General features: G+C 39.3%; 1 protein-coding gene across 5 annotated transcripts in view; it reads right to left on the bottom strand.

Annotated features, from left to right (window-relative positions):
• Positions 1–23965, bottom strand: part of ubr3 (ubiquitin protein ligase E3 component n-recognin 3) — a 37465-nt gene that overhangs the window by 11365 nt on the left and 2135 nt on the right. For 2 of the 5 annotated variants that reach the window (XR_007140776.1, XM_047814794.1), the window contains exons 2-31: positions 23300–23439; positions 22991–23143; positions 21640–21801; positions 21481–21521; positions 21145–21211; positions 20924–21054; positions 20520–20748; positions 19813–19992; positions 19450–19583; positions 19172–19258; positions 19011–19076; positions 18748–18837; positions 17067–17195; positions 16727–16779; positions 16388–16521; positions 15568–15653; positions 15172–15313; positions 13780–13876; positions 12561–12702; positions 12306–12410; positions 11807–12013; positions 11574–11606; positions 9740–10182; positions 8712–8800; positions 5788–5937; positions 4860–4993; positions 3981–4091; positions 2380–2592; positions 1942–2078; positions 979–1064 (exon numbers count right to left, since the gene is read on the bottom strand). Coding sequence is in view for 4 of the 5 variants with exons in the window: in XM_047814794.1 (XP_047670750.1) it covers positions 979–1064; positions 1942–2078; positions 2380–2592; positions 3981–4091; positions 4860–4993; positions 5788–5937; positions 8712–8800; positions 9740–10182; positions 11574–11606; positions 11807–12013; positions 12306–12410; positions 12561–12702; positions 13780–13876; positions 15172–15313; positions 15568–15653; positions 16388–16521; positions 16727–16779; positions 17067–17195; positions 18748–18837; positions 19011–19076; positions 19172–19258; positions 19450–19583; positions 19813–19992; positions 20520–20748; positions 20924–21054; positions 21145–21211; positions 21481–21521; positions 21640–21801; positions 22991–23143; positions 23300–23439 (3971 nt within the window). In the remaining variant the exon portion in view is untranslated. The remainder of the gene's footprint in view (positions 1–978; positions 1065–1941; positions 2079–2379; positions 2593–3980; positions 4092–4859; positions 4994–5787; positions 5938–8711; positions 8801–9739; positions 10183–11573; positions 11607–11806; positions 12014–12305; positions 12411–12560; positions 12703–13779; positions 13877–15171; positions 15314–15567; positions 15654–16387; positions 16522–16726; positions 16780–17066; positions 17196–18747; positions 18838–19010; positions 19077–19171; positions 19259–19449; positions 19584–19812; positions 19993–20519; positions 20749–20923; positions 21055–21144; positions 21212–21480; positions 21522–21639; positions 21802–22990; positions 23144–23299; positions 23440–23965) is intronic. The other 3 variants (XM_047814795.1, XM_027164392.2, XM_027164391.2) reach the window with 3 other exon arrangements.

Here is a 23965-nt window from a genome sequence, read left to right on the forward strand (position 1 = left end):
TCTTGAACATCTTATCTGTGTTTTACTAATATGTCCAACACAATATTTCATTAAAAAAAAGCAATATTGAGGAGTCAGTAGATCATGAATCGACACCAAAATAATAGTAAATCCTAAATAGTAATCCTAATCCTAATACTCATTTACTCATTCATTCATTCATTCATTCATCTTCTACCGCTTATTCGAACTTCTCGGGTTACAGGGAGCCTGTGCCTATCTCAGGCATCAAGGCAGGATACACCCTGGACGCAGTGCCAACCCATCGCAGGGCACATATAATCCTAATAGTAAATCCTAAATAGTTCTAACCATTTCAATGGTTGAAACTGACTAATGTTAAATATTCTGTTAATTGTTTTGATCCCAGAGAACATGTATTAAACAAAACAAAACTGAATCCTTAATGAGAAAACAGGTGCCACCACTTCTACACCTCCCTTCCTCTCCAGACCCATTCCCTAAACCTATTCCCTTTCCCATCCTTTCATCTAGCAGCTGTCTGCTAAACCCCCTGCTTTTCTCTCACTCTTCCTCCTCTTGTGTTTACCATGGAATAAACTTGGCCAGAGCTGTGTAACTCTGCAAACGGTGGTGGTGGAGTGTGAAATCTCTTCAACTCCACTTAAAGAGTGAACTTTTACGAGAGCCGAGGGACATGAGCAGCACACACACAAAACACACCAGCACAAGCAACTAAAAGCGAGAGACTAAGAAATGTTGAAAGAAGAAAAAAAAAAACATTTGCCACAAATCTGAGATGTATGGGTAAGGATCTGAGCATACTACATAAACCCATATAGACAGACAGACTTGGTCACTTTCATATGTGGTATTGAAATCCAGTGTTTATCTGATACGTGGCAGTATAACCTTTATCTGAACAGGCATATAGGTTTGTCATTGGCCCTAATTTCACAATAGGAGTGATGGCAAATGTGTATGGATGTCCTGAGCTGTATGTGGTTTAACACTCACTGAGACAGGAGCGTTTTGCTGCAGCACTCGCCCCCCCACTGCACAGATTCCCACCACGATGAACCACCTCCAACTCCAGATTTGTCCTGACAGAGAGTAAACGTGAGTGAACAAGAGAAAGAGAGAGATTGCATTAAATGCAAACTTGGGAAGAATCCTAGCCTAGGCAAAAGTGTGTTGGAAATGGCATATTTTTTTTCCTATGGATTTCACATGGTAGAAAGCAAAATACTCAACCCTTCTTGAATTTGAGAGAGAGAGAGAGAGAGAGAGAGCGAGAGAGAAATTTTCCACAGATGCAGATGTACAACTTCACCTGTCTGCTACTGATAACAAGGTGAGAAGTGAGATAGTGGAATTTTCCATTGCACTGTTCAGCCAATGAGGAAAAAGAGGACACAAAACTGGGGACCAGAACAGAAGGAGGGAGGGAGGATAGAGGAGAGCAGTTTGGGGGAAGGAGGTCTGAGCACACTAGCTATCACTGGGGAGAAAAAGGACGACGTTTCAGTAATAAATAAATAAATAAATTGCCTACAGCATGTAAGATTCTTGAATGAAAACGCTGACAAACAGGAACTGGAAGATTCAGCAAGCACATGAAATTCACAGAGAAACCAACAGAGTGGACATTTACTAAATGTATTGTATTGACCCCAATCATGGGTAGATTAAGATTCTATTAGAATGTAGCAAATAATAGGTCCAGATCAGTTAGCAGATATATATTTAAGGTTTTGGCTAAGCTGAGAACCTTTCCCTGTATGTTTAACATGCGTGCCTGGATAAGAATTAAGAGTTCAAAATTGAGAAACACTAAGGGAGCCTTAAATCCAGCCTTCATTTAATCCTCAACCGCTGAGCAGAACATGGACAGAGTGGACTCAGTTGAAAAAAGGCATCTAGCAGTTGAATAAACGTATGTATTAATCTATAATGTTTATTAATGTCTGTAATGCTCACCTGGCCACTGAGTACATGAAAAGGAAGTCATTATCAGGTGAGCCAGGGTTCTTCCCATAGTCCATGTACTTCTTCTGCGTGGTTTTCTTTATGTCTTTAATCACAGACTCCATCTCTTTAGTCAGGTTAGACTCAGTCTGAAAGGCAAATATTCCCAAATCAAAAGATGCCACTGAGAGAGGGTCTTAAAGGGCTTAGGGTAAAGAATATTACAATAAAGGTGAAGCGCATAGAATAATGGTCCTCAAAAATGCACAACACACACCTGATATGTTAAATCAGTGAACAGTTACATGACTATCATTGCTCCACACACAAATCTGTTATTCCATCCAGTGTGGGAGTGTGGTTAGGATGGAATGATGTTCACATTCGATGGATACATGGGGGAGGTACAGACAGTCTAATGCGTGGTATTTTGAGAGGTATCTGCCTTACACTGGTGCTTACGGGAAAGATGGTCAACTGTTCCTGCAGCTCCTCCACCTCTTTCACTAGTGTGGAAAGGTTCATGTTGCTGGGTGTGTGCCAGGAGCCTGCCTCAGTACCACGCCCTGGCTTGCAGGGCAGGACACTGTTAGCAAACTGGCGGCACAGCGGACACGTGAACTCGCCTTTATCCACTGAGAAACCCTGCAAAACCTGGTCATTCTGACCAAGACATAAGGATAAATTGAAAACACAAAGCTTGGAGAAAACATTATGTGCATACATCATATTAGACTAGGAGTCTAAGGGCACATTCACACTGCAAGTCTTAATGCTCAATTCGGATATTTTGCTCAGATCTGATTTTTTTGTTTGGCTGTTCACATTACCTTTTAAAATGTGGCCTACATCAGAAACCAGTGTGAACTCTGTTGTTTCGAACTGACCCGCATGCGCAAACGAACAATAACATCAACACGCAGCACACCGTTGCGCTAAAAAGTTGGCGAGGTTATGGAGGAAGTAAGCATTTTCGCTTTTCTTTCAAAATGTTTGTGTAATGGCAGCCGTAACATTAATAGCTTTGCCTGAATTGAAGTATCTCCCCATATACTAATTAGGTCTAACACCTCACTCTCCCTCCACTGACTTGCTCAATCACTGTTCTCCATTTTGTATGCGTAATCACGCTTGTTACTCGCCGGCGCATAATTGTGACGAATGTCGATGTAGATTGATGTAAAAGTCGCATCAAATCCGCCTTGGTTTGATGTGGCCACATTGGAAAAAATCTGATTTGGGTCTGATTCAGGACCACATATTGAAGTGTATTGAATATTGAAAGATTTGAATGTTCACACTACTCCTGAAAAAGTCTGACCTGGTCACTTGACCCCCAAAAAAAATTCAGATTTGGGCCACTTTTACCTGCAGTGTGAACGTGGCCTAAATTCAAACACATGTCCACTTTAGGCAAACACTCAAAGAAACATACAATAATTATATTTAACCTAGTGTGGATATTTAGCATATTAAGATATTTGGAATTTTGGATACAAGCAAACAATCTCCTTTGTTTAAGGAAAATAGATCAAAATATTAAAATCTGCCCAACTCTATAGGCCCAGACAGCACACACTGATAAATCATCTTCTCTTTCTTGATGCCACTCTTCCTCCTGTCTGCTCGCATTAGGGCTTATTAAAGCAGAGAGGGATGTCGTATTGTGCCCATTATCATAAACGTCACAAGAATGAGTGATAGAGCAAGCAGTTCTGAAATATCAATTTGAGAAAAGTCACTTTGATGGATGACCTACTAATGATGTGTCAGATCTTTGAGAAGGACTCATCCTCATGCTCTGCCTCTCGGCAAACTAATAGGGTGATGGGTGTGTGTGTGTGTGTGCACTGGAATTAACACTTACAGTGCAGGCTACTGTGCAGTGACTTTAACCTTATAGCCACGGTTTCACTTCAAACACAAAGCACTGATGTAAAAAACAAGCAATTGTTCTCCTTGTCTAATGACTTTGATAGAGCATCTCTCGCACACACTCGCACTGATTCTTCCATATGACAATCCTCACATGTATTTTTTTTTTCTCTTACCCGTAGAGACTCCATGTAGGACTTGTGACAGTCTATATGCAGCGTGTGACCACAGGTTTGTACATACACGCCACCATCCCAGCCAATGGAGACAGACTGCAGACAGGAACTCTGGTGAGAGAATTAACATTAACCTTTATCTACTGAGCATTTAATAACAATGCATTACACAGCAGCAAGAGACTCGCACAGAAACATCTAAGCAAAACACAAATCAATCAATGTCATAACCAAAAACACGTCCAGGAATGCAAGATAATATATAACCAAACTGTGAATCAGGTACTCACTCCTGGGCATCTTCGTTATACATCACATAACCTCAAGATAAAATAAGCTATGCCAGATTTAATAGTTATGATAATTCAGAGTCTCCAACTGGTCTGAGTACTTAATAAGCTTGAGCACATTGATTTGTTTGGGATAAGGTTGTGCTCCAGATTGAACCGGATAGGGCAGATAAATCAAAAAAGGGCATTAAAAAAAACCAGCAAGGTTATCAGCAAGTCAGCAACTGGTTAATACAAATGGTACAGAGAGCTGGGGTGGCCTAATGGTTAGAGAGTTTGACTCCTAACCCTAAGGTTGTGGGTTCGCGTTTCGGGCCGGCAATACCACGATACGGCACTTTTTTTTTTTTTTTACTTTTTCAACAGTTATGTAAATTAAGTCTGTTTCTGAGCAGATCTGGAACAAATTAGGAACAGGAAATGATAAGGATTGTGTCAAGAAATTCAATACAGATCATTTAGAAATCTCTATACTATAAACTGGAACGGTTAACCAAGTATTTGAAAAGCTGGAAACATGACTAGCGTTTGTATCTCGAATGTAACCTTGTGTCCTGCGGCAGAATCAGAAATAACATTACGTGCGTACCTCTTTAAAGTAACGTTGCATAAGTGCCAGTCTAACATCGCTAATTGCCCCACACGTGTCCTCAGGGAAGATCCGTTCGTCATCACTGGTAGGGAGCCGCTTTGCCTGATCGCTGCAGGAGCGGTGCCCTAATACTGAAACCGCACAAACATACACACAAAACATGAATAACAACTCAGTGCTAATCGACTTTGGTGTTACCTTTATGGAAGGCATCATTTCATTTGCATAATGTAATGAAATGCCATGTCAATGTCAACACTGACAGCCATCACACTTTGAACAGCAACAGCATCTTCATATGTTCTTCATGTTTATATCACTCTGTAAAAGACCAACCGAGTTAACAAGGTGGGACAAAAATAACGTTGCTAATGATCTTTCCGGAATGTTCATTATCCACCTGTTCTTCTTCGGCACATCGAGTCTTGCTAAGTGAATGCCAGAGGACGCGGTTTTGACCTTGAAGCTGTGCATTTCACACATGCAATACTGTACATCAGTTTACTGTGGTAATTACTAACAAAATAAGCTATTTGTTTTCATGACACTGAATGAGAGATTCCCGTGTCCATATCAGCATGGCAAGAATTACTCTACAAAAGCTAGGGCCTGTCTGAGGATCAACACATATGATGAATGAAGCAATTAAAATGCTGCTGTCTAAGTGGTGTCATTAAAAGAAGTGGTGCAATGTGCCCAGGCTCAGGTGCTGCAAATAAATGGGGCTGTTTAATAGATGCTATAACAGTGCTGTGGTCTGCAGCAGAAAAAGATTACAGACTGACTATAAAATGCTTCACTTGTTGACGGGAACCTGTGATTTTACAGATGAAATTTAGTAGAGGTGCTGATATTTGACACCAGGATGAAAATGAAATAAGAAATGTAAGAAAAGATAAAAGAGAAGCAATGAGTGTTTGTTCACCTGAGGACGCCTGTAGTAGCACCACCAGTCCCGTAGGTCTGTCATCAGTAGACGGGCCGCTCTGGCCGCATATTACACAGTCATAGAGAACCTCAGAGTCGAGAGGCTCGACTGAGCTCACGTCCATCACTGCCTCCACTTCAGGACATTCTATGAGCAAGCGAACAAAAGGCGCTCAAAACAGAGACCTGGTTCACACGTTTATCAAGCAACAGTGAAGTGGTAGACTAATTTATTACCTTATAATAATAAAAAAAACAAACAAACAAACAAGCAAACAAGGATGGAAACTGGATTGATCACGAGTGGTTTCTAAATGGTCCACATGTCGTTTGTAGTTCATGAAGAGACTGAAATAACATCCCCAGTAAGGATAACGCAAAGGCAATGAAACAATGCGAAAAAGGAACAGGACTTCATTTATTTTGCATCTGATTAAAACGGGAGCAGGCAGCGATGTGGCACTGCTCAAATGGTGTGTGAAATACAGTACAGCCACCAGTGCCCAAAAAGGAACTGGAAGAACTCCAACAATCAGAAATGCACACTACTGCTAATTTAGATCAATTTTGAATTTGCCAGCAGCAAACAAACAGCAAGCATAAAAGAAGGAGAGAGGATAGGGACTAAAATCAAATCACTGAACATGAGTTACAACAGAGGTAGACTTGTAATAGTTAATTAGCAAAATTATGAGGATGGTCATTGCACTTCTGCCCTCTTTTTCTTAAATTAATAGATGGTGGAAGTTTGACCATCCATGTGTAAACAAAAGAAAATCAGAGGTAATGTAGTGTAGAAAAGCTCTGTTATCTGGACAATATATGAAGCTGTCTAACAGACTACCGTTTGAGAAGGTCAGCTATAAGGGCATAAGATATCATTTCCACATTCTCTTTATCCTCATTAAAGCATTCAGTGCACAACAGTATGCAGGCCCATAAAAACAAATAGGCCTGAAATACAGTGAAAAATCTGATCAAACTTAAAGCACAGAGCTTGCAGAGGGGTGGAGTTTGTTATAATAATAATAATAAAAATAAAAAAAGGTGTGAATAAATCTGGAATGAGATATTCAAGAAGCACAGCAGTGTGATGGTGAGGTATCCACAGACTTTTGGCCATGTAGTGCATCGTATTAGCAATAGTAACATAACCCCTTGATTACAAACCTTCTTTTATGATAAATACAGACCAGTATAAAAATGTTTCAGGAAACACAAAATCAAATTTCAGCAAATCCCTCTAAATTTCATTAAAGTGTGAACATTTATAATAACATCTATTGGAGAAACGAGTTGTAGACCGTTCACCATATCACAATAGTAAAGAATAGCATTGTAATTTATTGTGTTTTTGTACACAGCACTGTAGCCTTTTTGTGAATACTGTTCAACTTGTGTATGCATCCTTCACATCTCGTACTTTCCGCTATTTCAAGGACCTCCATCTCTGAAGATTAATTACTTTTTCAAAATGTTAGAGTGTGTTCAATTCAATTATAACATAGGGCAACAAATGCCAGTGTGTTTAGATTGATTTATCGCTTTAGGGGGCGAGACAGCTGGGACAAAATGTTTAGTTTGGAAGTCAATGTGACAGTGTGGGCCTGGGGCAATCTCACAAAAAGCCATTTCTGAAGGGGCACAAACCCACACGTAAGTGTGCGCGCACGCACACACACACACACACACACAGCAGAAGAAGCCTTATCAAAAGACCAAATGTGCAGATTCAGATCATTTCAATTCAGATAGCACTGTACACAATCACAAAAGTGGAGAAAATAAATTCTCTTAACAGCATACTGATGTGTGTGTGTGTGTGTGTTGGTGGGGCGTGTAAAATATTTCATTAATTCATTTTAAAGTCGCCTTTTGAAACCTTTGACAAAAATGCCAAAATATGCAAAAGCACGGTTGTGATTAAAAAAAAAATTGAAAAAAAACAGCAATTAAATGTCTGAAACCTTGTTCATGGGAAATTTCAATCTGAACCCAAATGCAATGTTAAGCTCACATTTGTCTTCGTTATATTTCCCAGATAAAAAGAGCAGAACAGCCATTGTTGCATATTGTGTGTAAAGATCATTTCTACAGATGTGCTTGATCAAGGCACCTTGGCAAATTTCCACCTTAAATATTGATTTTCAGTGACCTTTTCTGTCAGTCTGGGGGAGAAAAGCTGTTTGAGTAACTTTTTTTATTCCAATAAGATGGAAGGCACAAGCACACAGTGGGTCAATGTCAGACTGCACACCAACGAGGATACTAAAGGCAATTTTTCCACATTAAACTGCTATTTACGGCTAGTGGAAATGAATCAAGCAAATGTATTTAAACTGAATGCAAACCAATAAGAAAAATCAGTGTTAACATTCTGCCTCGGTTCAACAAACACAGACATTAATGCATGTGCAAGAATTAACAGACACTCCACGTGTGCTTTACATGCCTTTAGGGCTATATTTAAGGCTGCTACTGTAGGTGCTGAAAACCAACATTATTCATCCCTTAACAACACTGCATGAGGTCAGTCCCTCTGTGTCTACAGTACTGTTAGCACTCTGATCTGCTGTCCCCTCAACCAAAGAGCTGTTTCCGCTGAGAATAACACACACACGCACTCACAAGCATGCTAACTAGGCCTGGGAAGCTATAATAGGTGTCACTTTCCTTGCGTCCCCTACCCCAGCCCTAATGAAGCACTTTCCTTCAAGGACTTCCAACAAGTTTATGGCGTCTGCAAACATATACGATTGTGAATGTGGAGCAAGATGGGAACAGCGTTCAGTCAAATTTAGGTCAAGAAGACTGAAATAATCCATCATTCATATATGAAATAAGAAGGGCAGTTTTTCCACCCAACTGGACACCTTGGCTGACTTTCAAAAGCACCAAGACTTGAGTAATTACTATGCTTACCAACATCCATGGCTGTCTCCATGAAGCTTTTCTGCCTGGAGGCAAATTCAGCCAGTAGCTTCTGCTGTCTCTCCCTGGCCCTCTGCCGCCTGAGACAAGAGAAAATGTGAGAGATGTCAATAAAACATACATCAATAAAACATCAAACAATAAACCCAGGAAGAGCATCTAATTTTAGAGGCAGCAATGACATGATCAGATGCAACGCTGTGTACAGCAGTTACAGATTGCGTAGACATACATTTTTCCGCGATTGTTCAAATTATGCTTGCTAGGCCATGATATGCATTCTCCTTCCATCATTAGCCTTTCTCCTAGATGAACTGCTGCTAATCACGCTCACTGAGAGATTTCTAAACATCAGAGTCCTTCTACTGTCTACATAGTCAAGCACCCAAACAGGGTAGCTTAATAAAAGGACATAAAAAGAAGTAGTGCAGACACGAACGATACACTTCAGTTCCTGTCACTGACAGCGTCAGGGACAAAGATGTGACACTGAAAAATGCAGAGTCCAATGCCATGACCAATCATTGTTGCCATGGTAACCTTCAGCTAAAGTGTCTTGACTTACAGGTGGCACCTTCTCCATAATAACAGGTGCTAATGGAAGCCGTATAGGCTGTTCGATCACCCTTAGAAAGGGAAAATCAGACAGAGCTTCTAGCCACTAAAATCTAGCAAAAAAAAAAAAAGATTTAGATCAAATCAAAGGCAGGGCAGAGAACAATAGGGCAACTAGAGCAACAGCAGCATCATGCAGAATAAATGGTGCATTATTACCACATTTCCACCACAACCATGACGTTTGACACATGCATAGCGAGAGCCTGCTGTACAAATGAAGATGATAGTATGCCAAGAAGTGGAAAACTTCGTTATAGCAAGAATGGTATAGTATGCCAGCACAGACACTGACATCAAACTACAATAATAATTGTAGTAGAAAATATAATAATTCCACTTTATTGTGATGAAACCAAACACACAAACTCGCACACCCCTGATACACACTTATATTTGCTCACCTCTCCTCTTTATCCATGCTCTTCTTTTCTCCTGGACTGTTCTTTTTAGGAGGCACAGGAGGACACACTTTGCCACAAATCTCTTGCAGGCATCTCTTGCTATGTCTGCTGCGTGATGCTGCCTTGGCTAGGATTCTCTCGATAGCAGTGATGCCGTCTCCATGTGAATGGTTTGCTGGCTCTGCCTCCTCCAGCCAGCTCGGTGTCAGTGAGTTCTGCTTGGCTGACAGTTTCTCGTGCAGTTTGACTAGCAGGGACAACATGCTCTCACGAATCTCTAGAATCTCAGTGACCATCTGAGGAGGAGAGCCCGGGGGAAGCCAGCGCGAGGAGGACTTCGGCCGTACGGCCTGGTTCGCTTCGTGGTTACTGCGGTTTATCATCTCCTGGAACTTCCTCCTGCGCTCTGCCACCAGGCTGAACAACTGAGCTTCACGCAAGTTCTGACGGAGAGAAGAACAATACAAAAATAAGAGGACAGAAAGGTATAGACATATTCCTTTACATGAAAGTAATGTTTAAATGAGAGCAGCCCAGAAGTACAAATGGCAAGCATGATGCCTTTTTTCCAGTTGCCATCATTGGTTGGTTGAAATAACTGCCTAGAAAATTTCCAGAACAACAATGAGAAAATACTCCAGTCAGAACACTAGCAGCACGTTTCCAAAGGAATGAGTGATAGTAACAAATCCATTATCCTACATTTTAAAAGGTTCCCAGGGAAAATTTTAATTGTGCTGAGTATGGTTACCCTTCTTGCCAAAGAGGACATACAGCGAGATCATTAATCAGATAATCGTGCCTACAGAATCAAGTCTAAACTGACATTTTGGAGTGGAAAAAAACTGCAGGACTTAAAACATTCCCACTGAAAAGTCAAAGTCCGGTTTCAAAGGCTGCTTTACATCTGCTTAATGCATTGTATGCAAATGTCAAAGTGGCCCTCAATGTTCCTAAAGCATTGATAGTGTTTTTGGAAACTGCTGAAAATGCTCCAAGTTATAAAGCCTGACTGAGATTCACCTAGTTCTATATGTATAAGTAAATCACAAACACGTAAAGAAGGTATGGGCACAAATACGTGATCGGGGAATAAAAAGTCAATTCAGATTAGGTGCATATTGTACTGTTGGATGTTAGGTGCTAAGTCATACTCGTATAGTCTTCACTCTGTACACTCTGATTCAAGCTCTGTGTGAGTACACCACAGCAAGTCACATGAGGTAATATCCTATCACATGTCCTGTCCTAAATCTGTTAGCAGATACCAGAGACCGGAAAAATACCCCCACTTAAATATCACAGTGCTAACGTGTTATAAAAGAAAAACATGGTCAAGTCACCTGACTGCAGGTTACAGCTGCAACACACGTCATAGATCCCTCAGAAACACATCCATCATTCTCACATGCCAAAAAACTATTTGCTCGACATTAAACATGTAATTAGTTTGCCACACTGCAAAGGCATCAACCATGAAACTCCAGAAGACAACCACACAAACACTGACAACATTTCAGTTACACAAAGGCAGAACACAGACACTGCAGAGAGCCAATGCACAAGACAAGTAGTGCAGCTTTAACACATCATTAGGTAGAATGTAATAAACAACATGCATGTTTATTACACCATTTAGTAATAAACTCTTCTGAAAGAGATCGTCTTAAAAAAAGTGTAACTGGAACATCGCATCATTAAATGCTCGGTCTGCATCCAGAGAGTTCAAGCCTGCACTTGGCTCACAGATCTCACACCTAATCATTCGTTTTACACTTCCAAACAATCCAAATCATTCCCAAATTCCAGGTCAGTCATGTTTAAAGCCAGCTACCTCTCTCCAATTCCCAGTCAGCCTTCTGGAGCTCTGTGGAATAAAAGTGAGCAATACCATTTAAAACATACCACAGACATTATTTCATTATTTACGACCCGACTCCGATAACCGGCTAGAGACGGATAGGTGTTTAACATAAAATGAATGACAATCTATGCTGTCATCTTATATGGAAAGACTTAAACACCTTTACATATAGTAACAGCCAGAAGAGAATTTGTCTAGCCGACCTGTCCAAACGTTGATGCATCAGTGCTGGTGCTGGGAGGCGTCTCGCGCTGCCTTTCCCTTTCTCTTTCCCGTTCCCTTTTTCTTTCCACCTCTGGGGCCGTCTCAGGCACTCGCACCCGTACAAAGTTAATGACATGGTGCAGATTGGAGAGCAGGCTGGTGCCAGGGAACCAGCTGTCATGGCAGTGCTCCTCAATACACGGTTCCTTCAGCAGACAATTTAAAAATAAAACAAAACAAAAAAATTCATTATTTTTTAAGCATAAAGCAAATGCATCTTCTTTAAACATACAGTAATAATATATATATATATACACAAACACACAATAATAATTCTGAATCCACATTTACTGCTTATCTCAAATAAATCCACCAAGTACATAAAGGTTTTAGCTTGCTAATGACTCTAGGTAAAACAACATCTGTACCATGAGCTCTGGGAAAAGGTCAAGAACAATGCATTCACAAATTTCAGGCAACAGCACAAGAGCCACTCACTTCATCCTCTTTATCCTCTTGTGCATGGTTGTCCATACCCAGCTCAACCAAATACAGCACCATACACAGCACATGCTCAGACATGTTCTGATGGTCCATCCAGATCTGAACAAGTGGAGAAAAAAAAAGTGTAAAAAAAAAATCAATGAGTATGTCTTTTAACTAGTAACTACTCTATTACTACTAGTATTAATTCTGTTAATAAGTAAAACATCATTGTAATGAATACAGGAAAGACTATAAAAAGGTGAGCACCTTGTACAGCAAGGTGAAGATGACGATATGCAACGTTTTGCAGTGCAGCAGACGCACTAGTCCTCTATAGCATGGGTGCAGGGGGGTCCTTTCCTTATACGGAGGCCAGGGGTTACCAGTGTGAATACCAGACTGCTTCAAACTACATTCAGAAGACAACAGTATGGTCAGTATGGATCACAACTGCTCAGTATGGATCAGTGGTTAAAGGCTACTGAAAGAGAACTGAAAGGTCATTCAACATAAGGCAAAAAAAAAAAAAAAGTGATGAACGACATTTTCTAAAGCAGCACCGCTGCGAGAACCTTCACTAGATTTAAACTTGGGCTTCATCAATTGATCACATAACAACTTACTAATTTTACAACACATCTAAACAATTTATTAAAAAGGTATTAATATCTTAACAGAGGTATAAAAGGTTTTTAAAATGTCATTGATTTAATTTAAGTAAGGAAGGGTGTGGGATATGAAACATTTTGCTCCCCTGACAGGTAATCTATCATTGTATAGCTCAGAGCGAGTCTCAGGCCGGCAATGCAACCCCCCTTAAAAAAATAAATAAATAAATAAATCAGACATTGTTCTACTTCCATCAGCTTATACTGGCGCTCATACTGAAGTCATATTTGGCCTAGAGATCATTATGCTGTTTAGCATGTTCATGTTGCGTGGATTTGATTGACATCTCCTCCAAACAAAGGTAGACATTTCTTTAGCTGTGCAATTTATTCAATAAAAATAATAATAATAAAAAAAAAAGACCCACACCATTCTGACCAGCTGCAAAATGTCTTCTTGCATTTGAAGAGTTCTCATCATGCTGAGATCTACAGGAAATTAACCTTGCCTTATCTCCTGAACCTAGACCTTCACATTTGTCTTCAGGAGACTCTAAACTGACTTTAATACAGCAGGACTCACCCTGGCCTATTAGACCTTAGACTTGATCTATTGATTGCTCCTGCCCTGGCTCTAATTGGAGGCACCTGTATCAGGCATTGAAACTCACATGCACATCTTTTCAAGGGCAAAAGAAGTGTGCAGGCCATGTCCTCTGTATCACAATTTAACAGAAGATGCAGAGATCACAGAGAGCTAATCATTTATGTTGATGGAACAACAATCTGTAACACAACCAGGAGCAAAAGCTCGAACAACCTTCGTCAGCTAATAATAAACAAGAAAGCGTTAATGGAGACTGAAAAAGGTCACTCACAATGCTGAGTATCTGTCCATAGCTGACTGGACATCTCGCCGGTAAACTGTACGCAGGATCACCATGATGGGGTCAAACTCTTTCTCCCAGACCTCCGCTAAACAAACCCAGCAAAAGGCATAAAACACATTCAACATATGGCTGGACATTATCACGAGAAGTATTGCATCAATGGCAGCACAGCGGTTTCAGCAATAGAACAGGAGTGCCATCATGAGGCCGATGGGAGGAACACAAAGCAATAGGCTCTAAAGAACAGGACACAAATGACATTTATATTTCCATTACAGACTTCCAAACACAAATGGATAATGAAAAAAAAGTAAGAATATTCAAGTTTAACGTGGCCTACTATCTGCTTAGGTATGCAAAAATGATTACTTAAATACAATACACAGATCAGCCAGAGAATTTCAACCACCCGTCTAATAATATGTAGGTCCCTTTGTGCCACCAGGCTTACAGTAGTATCTAGCATCAACATGTTAGATGCATATCCTTTAATCCTGCAAGTTGAAATGTGAGGCTTTAATGGATTGTTACTGTTTGTATTGCACACCCCATGAAGACACGACAGTTCGAGGTTTTGACTTTGAATTCCCCAGATCTCCTGAGAAAGATTTGCAAATATTTTGTATATATTTGTTATACTTGGTCTTTTACAATGTTTGGGTAGGGTGTACCTGGGTCCTGGCATTCATATGGATGTTACTTTAACAAAAGGTATCCCAGCAGAACATTGCCCACACCATCACACACAATGTACCCCCACATGGACCAGGGCACCCATGACTGCATCACCACTTCACCTGATATCCTTTCTTGGGCCAATTTTTGCAGGTACTAACACTCATTTGGCCCTTGCTCATTTTTCCTGCTTCCCAAACATCCATGTTGAGAACTGTTGACTTGCTGCCTTATAAATCCCACCCCATGACAGGTGCCACAGTAATGAGATGTTATTCCCTTTACCCATCAGTGGTTTTAATGTTATGGCTTATCAGTGTATGTACAAAGGTTTTTGCTGCCAGTGAGATCATAAACCTACTGGTGTAATGGTTAGGACATTGGACCCAAGTTCTTGGGGGATGTGGTAGCCTAGTGGTTGGAGTGTTGGACTACCAATCGGAAGGTTGTGAGTTTGGTTCCTTTGTCCACCAAGCTGCCACTGCTGGGCCCCTGAGCAAGGCCCTTAACCCTCAATTGCTCAGTTGTATAAAAATGAGATAAAATGTAAGTCACTCTGGATAAGGGTGTCTGCTAAATGCTGTAAATGTAATTTAATGTAAAATAAACATTTCTCTTCCCAAAGCTTTCCTGAGTGTGTGATAAAACAGAGGACAAAAGATGCACAATTAACATACACAGTAGACAGGAGCAGTGGTCGCTCACCTTTAGGCGTGTACATGCCCTGCTGCATGGAGCCACCAGGCTCAGACACTGGAGCTTTAAAATCAGCCACAGCAGACAGCATCTCCTCAAAGCTACAACTGCCAGGCACTATCCCACTTTTAGGATTTGGATTCTCTGGGATTTGCAATATTTGTTAAGGAGCAGCATACAAAAAACATGGTATAAATCATAACACGCGCAAGCAGGCTTACAAAAAAAAATGCTCATAAGCTCAATTTAAAACAAAAGAAAATGAATGACAAATGTCAGCAGTGGCTCTCTTTAAGCATTTAAATTTACTTCCACAATGTGATCCAGGTTTAATGACCACATCTGTCCTCAACCCGTACACATTTCCTCATTAAATCTGAGAAAGAGGCAAGCAGTAAAGGATATAAGGTCAAGAAGAGAGCTGTGTGTGCGGTCGTTCATACACAACTGTGACACCATTTCTGCCCTCAGTATCTCATCATCAGTCATGCCTAATAAGTAGGTTAAAAAAAAAAAAAAAAAAAAAAAAGGGGTGAGAAAATCACTAACATTTAGTCATGTAAACTGTTATTGGTTATAGTTCAGTTTAGAACTAAAATCATCATTATTTAAAATAAAGACACACCTAGTTTCCATTATGAGAAAACGAAAGTATAAATAAGGAAAGCATTCGAATAAATTAAATGCTGAAAGAAATGAATTCAACTGTAACGCAGACAGTCAAAGTAAATCCTGTTTGGCATGTTTTAGTGTTGTTGGTAAATTATATAACTGACCTCAGAAATGTGGAACGATCTGAAAAAGAACAGCTTTCCGTTGTGCCATTTGTACATACATGTTCACATTACTTACTTGAAGGACTAACAAATAAATTCATATCCAAGTCTGCATGTTTCCGCGTGTACAAATTCAGGCTGTCAATAATTCCCATTATCTACATTTTAATATGAGGATCCTGCCTGTGTGCCATTTTTATTATTACTCATAACCTGTTACGTTATTTACAGCTATACATACAGATATATTTTAGATTATTTACAGATACGTGCAGCTGAAATCGATAAATAAGGAAACTGATGGAATGATTTGTGGAACACTCACTCATTTTAGGATCAGACTTGGACGACACTGAGGAACTAAAGACTATCAAGAATGAGAGTTAGACTAAGAACTTGAAACAAAAACCCTTTTACAGAAGCATACAGAAAACCCAGTGTGTACCAACCCAGGTGTATGCGGAGGCTGCACAATATGACAAGGAAAGTGAGAGCCCCCTCTAGCATGGGTCTTTCCTGCTCTGCGTCCAGCACGGCGTTCTGGTGTTGTGAAGCCATCGTCAACAAGTCCACTACTTTAAACCTGACATGCAAACGTTAACACACTATTAACTGAAAGGAGTAGATGTAATAATTTCAGTACAATAGAAAATCTTACTATCTTGCTATCAGGGGACACAATAAAATGTATATGATCCTGCTTGAAAACAAAAACAGATCGCTGGCATTGACATTTTGTGGTAAAGCGGATAGAGACGTAAAAGTATGCGGAAGAATTTGAGCCTCACCTCTCAAACACTGAAGAAATAAAGTAGTCTGGATCTAGTCGTGATGCACACACCTGGGGGATAAATAAAGCAGAAAATCATCTCACTGGTGCAGGTTTGTTACGTGCCAGCTGTGATTTTAAAGCAGGACACAAGCAGAAAACTAAACAGGTTTTGATTTTATCCCGAAATGTGTAACAAAAAAAGATGTCCCCTAAATACCTAGCTGTTACCACCCATGTACTGGACAATATTTAGCTATAGTTAGGGCATAACCGCGCTACATACATCGACTAAACAAAAGCCAGTGTTGAAATGTTCCTAAATAAGTGTTTTGATAAGAGCTATTATAATGGAATACCTGTAAAAGGAAGATGTCTGGGTCTATCATAGAGTTGCAGAAGTGAGACTGGACATATGTCATAGCCTGCCCTTTAATCTGTAATCCATTTCTCACCCACATGTTGCTGTGAATCTCAGACAGACATGCCTACACACATACAAAAACACATCAGTCAGTTAATGAACAACATTGCAAAAGGTGAAGATGTAAATAGAACAGGAATCAGTCTATACTGCTCAACAAAATTACGAGAACATTTAAATTACAAAATAACTCCAAGTAAATTAAACTCTAGGGATATCAATCTGTCCAGTTAGGACTGTGAGTGAGTAAGTTAGTAAGTTGTCATAGCTAAAAATCTGCTGTAAAACTGATTCACAGTTTGGTGTCTTGAACGAGTCTGAAGAGGTCATGAACGAGTCTGGAGATGTCATGGTGACATCATGGGCCAGTGATGAGCCGAAGAGGAATATCCACAGAGAGACGTACAAACCCCCACATGCTAGCCATTGTTATCCTTTCTGCTGTTGAAGACTTTGTTGAAATCCTCAGTCATTGACTTCTGCTGGTGCAGTGGGCCCTGTGTTCCACCTGGTGCAGAACTTTGCCCGGCTTCATTAGGCCAGAATGTGCAGGCAATGATGAAGGCACTGACGACATTGAATGGCCCTTAATTTCCTCAGACCTGAATCCGTTGAATAACCACAGACACTTTATGTATCTGAGCATCCGAATTCTAACCACACTCCAATATCCTGGAGCTCACTGACACCCTGATCCAGGGCTAGAAAGAGACCTTCCAAGATCTCATCAGACAGTGTTGGGAATGCATAAGTGTTGCCCCACACACAACTACTGACTTACATTATGGGTTGTGGTAAAAGATTTCATGCATTTTGGTGAAGCCTGGAATTTAAATTTATTACTTTGTTGTTGTTTTTTGCGACTTTAATCCAGCCTTCAATGGGTTAATGATTTTGTTTTTCCATGGACCCTTGTTGCATCATATTGTATTATTTTTAACTTGAATATTTAGTTCACAGACCTCCGATGTGTGATTAAAGTGTTCCCTTTATTTATTTTTTTATTTATTTTTAGCAGTAACATCTCTTACAGAAGCCCCAATAGACCATACATTATTTTTCTGGTTTCATTTCTCAGGACCACAACTTAGTTTTCTTCAGATCTCCACACAAACAGTTCTTTTCTTCTGATCATTACTTAATTTCAGTTATGTCAATTAAACAGAAAATGTGTGTATTTAACAAAATACTGCTGTGCCAAATTTCATTAACCACAAAACAAGAATACAAGAAAACAAGTAGGAAAAAAACCCATAATGTATTGCCTATTAAAGCTTCTGTGTTCTGCATTGACCCAAAAATAAAGGTGCTGTATAAGAGTGATTCTTCTGTCAATTACTTGCTTTCCAATCCACGCAAAATCCAACATTAAAAAATAAAATACAAACAAAATCAGTTTTAAAAAAAAAAGGATAAGAATCTTTTTGATTCCAGCAGCATTTACATGGCATTTAAATAGACTGACCAACACTATATGGCCTCATGGTGGCCCAACACCTTAGCTGTTGGCTTTTTATGTAGTGTCACCAACTGGTATTACAGAGTGAGAGAACAGACCTTTCTGTCAAAGCATCTAATAGAGTTTTGTTTCTATCCAGCACCCAATGTTAAGTTACCTGTATCTGAAGAGGGTGCACCATAATCTTCATCAGCATTTCCTGATCAGGGAGAAGACTGTCCAAGTCCAGCCCCTGACACTTCACCCCCTGGACCAAATCACAAACATGGATCATATGCAATTTTCTAAAAGCTGGCTCACAAAAGCTAATTCAGGAGACAACCTTTTTTTTCCCCTCCTTTGGGAAGTAAATGGCAGGGAATTGGCAGGAGATAAATTTAATAAAAGTTAAAGTCTTGAAGTACTGAAGAAGATTATTACCTTACTAAGGAACATGGCATAATAGCGGTGTAATGGCAAATGAAACGTTATCTGATTGGACGCAGGCTGATGGAAAGAAGAAAAGGAGAGAAAGAAATAATCAACACTCCACACCTGTACACAAATAGGCCAAAACATCAGTAATGAACATTCTGCTGTACCTCATCAACAAAGCCAATGGCATCAAACCATATCTGTAAGGTTTCCAGACAGTAGCGAGCTACTGTTTTAGTGTACTCCTGTGTTTCCTGTCAACAAATCAAATCAGACAAACATCCTAAACACCTCATAGTTTCTCTTCTGACCAAATAAATTCCAACGTAAGGACTGGCTTATTACAAAGGATTTAGCAGGTGTCAGTCAGGGAGCTGAACAAAACTAAAATAAAAGGGCTAATATGCAATTTATATAGAGCAAGTAGATCAAATCAGGATGTTACTTTGACTTTGCAGTGTGTGAGCAGTCCCCACATGGGCTGAGCACAAGCCTCGAGTTCAGCAGCGAAAGCTGCATAGTACGTCTGTGATTCAAACTCCACGTGTTCGTTCAGCTCCCTCTTGTTAAGGTTCATTCCTGAAAAGTGATACAGACAATAAAACATAACATAAAACCATTATTCTGAAGCACAACTACTAATAGGTATGGGATTGGAATGAGGAAAAATGAATATGTAGCAAATAAATAAATAGAGATTCCCTTTCTGTTAAAATGATTTTTGTTCAGTTCACAAAAATTAAATAAACCAAAGTATAATATGGTGTCAAAGGATTAAAAATGAAACTGCAAAACCAATGAAACTGACCTTGAAAAAAGGAGACAAAGGTCATCCAGAGCATGAGCAGCGAGTGATCCTCCAAAAAACGCTTGGCTACACTTTGGTGAGAGAGAATATTAATAAAGTCGCTAACTAAAGGCCAGTAGGTGTTGTTCTTCAACAAGGCTTCACCACAGTTCACCACCACGTGACGATTGTTCTCTTCATCTACAACATGAGAAAAGGAGTATTTTAGCTATAGAAGTGTTCAAGGTGAAAAGGTGGGGTTTATTTTTAGACCCGTGTTAGCCTGGGAGAACTCTTCAAACACTGGAAATGGTAACATTTTCTTAAAAGAACTGTTTAAAATACATTTCTCTTTCACATACATCTCAAGCAGATGCTAACTTTTGAGAGGCAGTTGACATTTTGACAGCTGGTATCTGACTCGTGAATTAAATAGACTTGCAAAAACTTGATCAAAGTGTGACATTTCCTCCATGAGATGATCACACTTAGCTTGTGAGCTTCTAGTCATCTGTTAGCAGACTGAGTTTCTGATAAACTGGCTCATGGCATGCATTTAACTAGTGTTGGGAACGATAAACTCTTAAAATGAAGCACTCGTCATTTTAGAAACCTATCGTCTTTGTGTACATACGTCTTTGTGAAAAGATACACTCAGTTCATCTAACATGTACATGAACATGGTAGGTATAAAACGGCATTCTTGACGACAACACGTGCATGCTTACCTTGCAGCTCACTTTTGATAAGGCAGCTCTCCATCATGTAGAGCAGTACAGTGACCATGATGTCCAGCAGCTGGCACTCCTCAGTAACATGACGTGCTAACTCTTCGTTACTGAACAGCTGAACGCTGATATGAACTATCCGGTTGGACATTGTGTCTGATTCGTGGCTCTTCATCAGAGTCTTCATGATAAAGGCATAGTGCTGGACAAACGTTTTAGTGAAAGTGATCTGAAGCGGAAAGACAAACGACTTAGACACACAGGTTCATGATTTTACATTATCCAACATTTGATGCAGTTAAATAAATAATCACCTTTGTGCTAATTGACCCTAATAGCTTTAAATAAATAAATAAATAAATAAATAAATAAATATCCAACTTGTGTCAACAGCTTCAACATACCTTATAGTCTTGATCTGGCAACATGTTAAGTAAAAAAGTAACCATCTTTTGTGGAAACTCATATTTAATAGTCCAAAACAATAACTCTTCTAAAAAACATTTGTGTTTTAGAATGTCCATTATAGATGAATCTACAAGAAAGGAAACAATGACGTATCAGAAATCGAATTTTTTTTTTCCTTCAAAGAATTGAGAGAAAGTAGCGTGACTATATAGTTCACCTTTGGTACTGCTACTCAGCTTTACTCTTTTTCTCTGGCCTACACTCTGCCCTCCATCCTGATCCTCCTGTTGAAGAGAGATAAATAACATGTGCTTTATATTTTCTTATACATGGGACTGAGTTTCTGCATCGGATCCTACAACACAACAGGGTATTCCCTAATGTGAAAACAAAATATCAATGATGATGTATAGCGTTGCAATTTGAGTATTAAACAGTGCTGTGGTGAAATCAGTACACAAAGCACATGAAATCTTTTTACTCCTGAGAAAATTTATCATCCCACAGCTGGGAGCTGAATCATAATTTTTTATTTATTGATTTTTTATCTTACCTCTTTGATTTCATCGATTGGGCTGACTGCTGCTGTAGCACCTAAAAAAAAGAAAATAAGAACAAGGACAGGAGAAAAATAATGTGCAAATGTATACGAAGAATATCGTATTTTCGTAAATAAAAGCAGCAGCCAACCAACATGAAGGAAAAGAGTTACCCAGTAAGCCAAGTGCTCCAGTTCCAGCCCCAGCTGAAGGATCTGCTGCCCCTGCCCCTGCCCCAGCCGAGCCCTTATCCTCCACTGACACCAGACCAGAGTTCTTAAGTGCAGACAGGTACTTCTCATAGTTTCTCTTTGCATATGTATTCTCCTCTTGGCCTGTGAAACAAACAATTTCAAAATTTGGGTCTCTCAAGATGTTTATAACAAAAGCATGAATTAATAAAGCCTTTTTAATAAAAGACAATTTACACCAAAGTTCAGATGTGAGTGAATGTGGTCTGTTACCAACAGAACGTAACAAGCATTCTTACTAAGTCATGTGCTCTAGTAACCCCCCCCCCAATTACATTCAATTTAGACAATAAAGCTGCGTCCCAATTTAAGTACACTTCTCTCCATGTACTCTACCTGTGAATGTATGAATGTTCACATTGTCTCAAATGGACAGTAACTAATAGATTTTTACTAACCAGAACCATAAACTCTTTCCCACTCAATGACATTAAGCACATATAAACGCTCCACTACTAACCTTAATGAACTTTATACACTATTATACTTTTAATAAATGTTTTAAAATTTTGGGAGGGTAGAAATTTTTTTTTTTAAATCATGTATTTATTTTTTTAAAGCATTATAATTTAAGACATTTGAAAGAAAAAGAAAATCATGTACATATTTTTTTTAAAGCATTATAATTTAAGACATTTGTCCACCAGTGTCACTTGGCTACCATGATTATTTTCCACCTGGTAGCCCTTCCACCATATAAGCAAAGCTGTCAAGTGTCCAACTTATGGAAGGAATAAATGCATCGTCCAGGTACTTAAAGTGTGTGTCTTGTTGAAATGATCAGTGTGAACACACTACTCACACTATTTATACTACAACATGACATGGAGTGATGCATAAGTATGTGATTTGGGACAACGCACTTAAAAACCTCTAGAGCTGTAAGCAATAACACATACTGACACATGCTGGTGAGGAAAATATGAGGTTCATAAAAGAAGTCATTAAGAAAAAGAGATTTGGCCGTTATTATGATCCTCTTAACAATAATGGCCTTTGCAGTAATGATATTACAGAAGCCTGCTTTAGGAGATTAAGTTCTACATACAAAATGTTTCTTTGTATTTGTGGTGACATACTGACAGGGAGGCAGACAGACAAGCAGCAACAACTACTTTTGCATCCCTGTTATTTGTATAATACAGCATGCACATCTTAACACTGGTGTTGACAGAGCTTTGCTGTGAGCAATAGTTACAATCATAAGATTTCTCTTGTCTCAAGGCCAGTTTAGGACAGGTGTTGAATTATAATGCTTTCCTCAATTGCCTACCCATGCTCAGTTCCTTAAAAGTCTGCTGATTGGTTAAGATTTTTGTGAGGACTGTGCGCATGGCTCCACCCATTTTAGTGAGGTCTTCTAGGAACGATATCTGAGGCTCCAGCTGCTGAAGGACCTTCTGCAGATCTCTGTTTGTGGCCGATTCTGGAAAAACAGAGTAACAACGTGGTTTAGTCACAAATGGTTTATAAATGATCATATAAGGGATATGAGACAACTTAAAGAAGAAGAAAAAAAATTCACTGTTTGCAAAAGTACACTTGCTTTGCAAACTGCAGGAATTTGACTAATGTGCCTCACCTGACTCTGTGTAACCATCCCTCAGGTACTGGATTAAGCTGATGATAAAACGAGGAAGAACCATCTCAGACATGAGCAGCAGATCTCTAGGGACTGACGGAATATTCTCGCCGGTTCTTAACCGATGCCGTCTGCAAAACCTGCCGAGATAAATAAACAAGCTTACCAATAGAATCCATTAAATATAAAATAAAAAGCATTTTTAATTATTAAGAAAAGAAAAGTAAAGAAAAGAAAAGAAAAGAAAAAAGAAAAAAAAGCATCATTCACATGTATGGTTCTGTTCTTTTTCCTAAAGGAGTTATTTATAATTATACCACAGGACTGCTAAATTCCTTAAAGGGTGTTAATTCATTGTTTTTTTTTGGAAAAATGAGCCTATATAGTAGTAGTAGTAGTACAGTACAGTAGTAGTATAATAAAAATGATAGAATTGAACATAAAACTAATGTTAGTGTTTCTATAGTAACAGGTCTTTCACAGGAACTTGAATAGACAGTTCATATTTAATAATACGGTGTGAACAAGCCATGTTTAATGAAATGCCTCTAAAAACAAATAAAATGCATGATGTTTATTTATAAAATAAAAATCTTAAATATGTCCAAATCATTTGTGGGAATAAAAAAAATTGTGACATGCTGTTATTGGAAATGAATCACTCAA

The sequence above is a fragment of the Tachysurus fulvidraco genome, chromosome 6, assembly GCF_022655615.1.
Source record: "Tachysurus fulvidraco isolate hzauxx_2018 chromosome 6, HZAU_PFXX_2.0, whole genome shotgun sequence".
Classification (NCBI taxonomy): domain Eukaryota; kingdom Metazoa; phylum Chordata; class Actinopteri; order Siluriformes; family Bagridae; genus Tachysurus; species Tachysurus fulvidraco.